This window comes from Crocuta crocuta, unplaced genomic scaffold (assembly GCF_008692635.1).
Source record: "Crocuta crocuta isolate KB4526 unplaced genomic scaffold, BGI_CrCroc_1.0 scaffold1, whole genome shotgun sequence".
Taxonomy (NCBI): domain Eukaryota; kingdom Metazoa; phylum Chordata; class Mammalia; order Carnivora; family Hyaenidae; genus Crocuta; species Crocuta crocuta.
The window spans coordinates 7,226,017-7,230,123 of record NW_027527930.1 but is presented as its reverse complement, the minus strand read 5'-3'; the positions used below and the strand labels follow the sequence as shown (position 1 = coordinate 7,230,123).

The window sequence follows — 4,107 nt, the reverse complement described above, 5'->3', positions numbered from 1 at the left end:
GCATTAAAAAAAACAAACCCTTTCAAATGATATAATGCAATTAAACAAATATTTTCTTCAGATACTTATCTTCTGTTTGGTCAGCAGGGCAGATTTCTGCATCAACAGAATGTCTCATTAAAGCAGTTCTGAAATGAATTAAGTTTTTACTTTCCAAAATACACTAGGAAATCAATTTAAAGCTCACAGCTTTCTCAGTTTTCCCTTTAATTCCGAGGCTCAAATGTGCTCTCGGGTAAGATTACTGCATTGTGCACTTAACATTAAAGACCCTTCCTCACCACTGAAGACGGAGCTGCCCCAAACCTCAGCTCTGGGCTGCCTTCTCTCTACACTCATCCCCTGCAAGAGCTTCTCCTGCTGGATGGACCTAAATATCATCTACATACCATTTCTCCAGGCCTGACGAACTTCAAGTTTCTCTATCCATCTGATACAACAGATCTGCTTGTATAAATCTGTCTACTTGTGTGTGTCAGACTTAGCAAGCCTAAGAACACAATTCTGGATCAGCACTCCGAACTGGCTCTGATTCCTCCAGTTTCCTTGAGCTCAGCAAGAACTACCACCTTCCTCGGGGGGTTACTCTGGACTTCTCTTACCCTCTGCTCTCCACACAGGCAATTCAGCAAGTCCTCTCAGCCCTACCTGTAAAACCTACCCACTCATACCACGTAGCCTGACCTACGTCTGCTTTTGCTTAGACGGTGGCAATGGCCTCCACCCCACAGGCAGTTTGTGACTGAGTAATCTATGAACCAGAAATCAGACCTGATCACTCCTCTGGCTTCCCATCAAACTCAGAAAATGCAAACTCCTTTCCAGAAGCTACACAGCACTTGACATTGTCTTATGTACTTGTTTATGGCCACTTACTCCTCCATAATGTAAGTTATATGGGAAAAGGACTTAGTCTTATTCACTGCTATATCCCCAGTGCCTGCAGAGGTACCCAGCATGTTATATACTCAAATTCATTGAATGAATTAATGAATTTTGCTCTAACAGTAAAGAGTTTTGGTTTTAATGAGCATTATGAGGCCCTTACCTGGCCACAACATAACTTTGAAACTTAAGGCTTTGATATCCTATCAGCAGAATTTCAGACTAGTAACTTAAACCTGTCAAATGTGAGCAGTTACTTTTACCATTTGAGTGATTATTCTTTTTCTTTCAGGTGTGAAAGGTATATCCACACGTGAATAAAATTTTAAGCCATAAGGACCAATATGTGTTGTGCCTTATGACAAATGCTCTACTATTGTAGCTCTCTGTACATGGAAACTGCCTTTAACGACTGGGCTCGCACATGGGCGGGGGAGAGAACATGTGCAAAAGCACAGTGAGAAATGAAAAAGCAGCAAATATCTTTGTGTGATTGTAAAATATACTCAAAGAGAGATTCAGCGAGCAGCAGGGTACAGAGGGTCTTATCCACGTGGCTAAGGACTCTAACAGTAGGCAACTGTGATCTTGTCTCCTTACGTGTGCATTTTACAAAGTGTAAAACAGGGTGGTGGGAGGGAGGGGTGGAGAGGCAACAGAGTGGAGGCAGACATTTAGGAGGCTCCAGAAGTGATCCAGGCAAAGAACTGTGGCTACAGGTATAAAGATATCCCTTTGGGCTCCAGTCTAAACTGCTATGAAGCCTCCATGCATCTTCTCTACTCCAGGCCTGCCTGAGTGACTTTGTTTGGGTAAATGATCACTGACTTTGCAGATGCCTCCTTCTGAAGATCTTTGGTATTCCATCATCTATAGAAGCCTTATTCATATTCCTGACCTAGTTTTCTTTATCCTTATAACACTGGCCTGAAAACACAGTCATTAACCGTTTGTTCATTTCGTGGTGTCAGCTTCAGGAAGATATCATGGTCCAGTAACAGTCATGGGGTTCTCGGATGGCAAGGGGTAGGAAGCACAGTGGGAGCCTCTCCGGCGCTCTGTAACACACAGCCATCTCCCTTTTCAGGACACAGGAGGGCACTTCTCCTCTCTCAGAAGTCTGTGCCCCTTACTGTACTGCTCAAACTCTTCCTGAGGTCAGGAGGCAGATGAGACACAGTTCCTGCCCAACTCTTGCTGTCTTGCCTTTAAGTAGACACCCTCCTTTAAACGGAAATCATTGCTAAGCACTCCAGTGCTCTGCTTAGAAAACTCCAAACCGTTCTCCACCCTCTCCTGCTTCGGCTGCACTTAGCCCCTCCAGTCTTAAAAAATTCTAATTAGTCGTGAACGATAAGGCTGTTCAGTTATAATGATGCGCTTTTAGTAAGGGAACTCCTCTTACCACTTCCACTTGCCTCAGCTTTTATTAAGAATAAAATACTTTCCTCAAAATCTAAAAAAGGGAACCATGACCAGGGATTAAGTGAACATAGTATCTATTTTTATTATGAAACATTAAATTTTGACACATTGCTTCATTTGCTTTTTAAAAATCTATTATCTGACTTAAACCTATTCAGCAAAAATGCCAATAAATTATATAAATCATAGTTTGGGTCTTTTTAAAACTAGGACCATACTATATTTTATGATAATCAAACAACAATACTAAATCTGGGTTGTACGAGCTGTTAATTTGTAATGTTTTAAAGTTTAGCTTAAAATAAAACCAAACCCAACCACATGCTAATACACTGTTGCAAAATTTTCTGAGAAACACCCTCCTCATCTGTCAGTGCCAGTATCCTTCTGTGTCTTCCCTGGAGAACAGTACAGAATGCAGCCATAGCAGATGTCAAGGCACTCATTCTAAACTGTCCTATCCTGCCCTTCTTAGGAGTCACATTGGATGGAGGGCTGACAACATTATTATCTCCCAGCCCATGCTATCTTGCCTTTCAGTAAATCCGTTTCTTTAAAGGAAAATCATTAGCTAAGAAGCCCAATACTGAATTTAGAAACAGTGATTCCAATACACATTAAATCAAATGTGTTAGTACTTAAAGTCACGTATTCTGAGAAGTGAAAATAATAGACTAATACAGAACTTAGGTAAACAACCAAACTAAGCCAAATAGCATTGCCACCACAAGCTTTAAAATGGTATATTTTTAGTGTCTGAAGCTCTTTGCAAATTATCTTTTGGAACAATTCAGATGAATTTCAATAAAAGATGTGTGTTCTGCAGGAAGCTAGTTTTAGGGTTTTCAACATGGGTGGCATCATTAAAAAATACATCAATAGTCTTATTAGTGAGTGTTTTCCATTTGGGTTTCTAAATCTTTATTTTCTGTGGAGGCAAACCAAAGCACTGTCTTAAGACTCCATCTTCAAAGTTGCAAGATAATCTCTACCATTACTAGAGATTTTAAAGCTAGATATGACTCTGGTCCTTTCCATCATCTTCATCTTCGTCTTCCTCATCATCCTGGTCTCCAGATTCAAGTTCATCCTCTTCTTCAACCTAAAGGAAATATGTACATTTTAACATTATTATGATTTGTTCATTTCACTTTCAACACATAATGACACATACCACATAAATTCTTTTTTCCAGTAATTGTAGCAGATTACAAGCCATCTGATTTCCTTGATGATGATAATATGAGATAAGATATACAGATTAAGAGGTTAACAGATGGCCATACCTGTCTACAAACAAATCGGGACCAAACATGACAACAGAGAATGGCACAATTGGATGATGAGAGTCTTGCTTGTCACCACAGGAGCAAATCCATTAGTTAGGAGGATCAAAGTCCAAAAGAGCCAGTTAACAAATGCTGCAAACTGTGCCTGTGTGTCTTACATCAATTCACTGAACACCATGAAAGCAGTACAGATGATACCTCACTCATATTTACTCCCGTGATAATGGATATGCAGGCACAACATTTCCAAAGTACATTACAATTTTAAAAATATATTTTTAGGAGCAGCTGGGTGGCACAGTCGGTTAAGCGTCCAACTCTTGATCTCGGCTCAGGTCATGATTTCACAGTTTGAGTTCTAGCCCTGCATTAGGCTCTGCAATATCAGTGCAGACAGAGCCTGCTTGGGATTCTGTCTCTCCTCTCTACACTTCCCCCACTTGTATGTGTTCTTTCTTTCTCTCTCAAAAAAAAAAAAAAAAAAAAAAAAAAAAATATATATATATAT

At 40.0% G+C, this 4,107-nt stretch overlaps 1 protein-coding gene across 2 annotated transcripts in view; it reads right to left on the bottom strand.

The window, feature by feature from the left end:
• Positions 1 to 2,367: 2,367 nt before the first annotated feature.
• USO1 (USO1 vesicle transport factor) overlaps positions 2,368 to 4,107 on the bottom strand; it is an 85,219-nt gene continuing 83,479 nt past the window's right edge. For both annotated transcript variants that reach the window (XM_077750398.1, XM_077750407.1), the window contains one exon: positions 2,368 to 3,412. In XM_077750398.1, the coding sequence (XP_077606524.1) occupies positions 3,323 to 3,412 (90 nt within the window). In that variant the 3' untranslated portion in view covers positions 2,368 to 3,322. The remainder of the gene's footprint in view (positions 3,413 to 4,107) is intronic.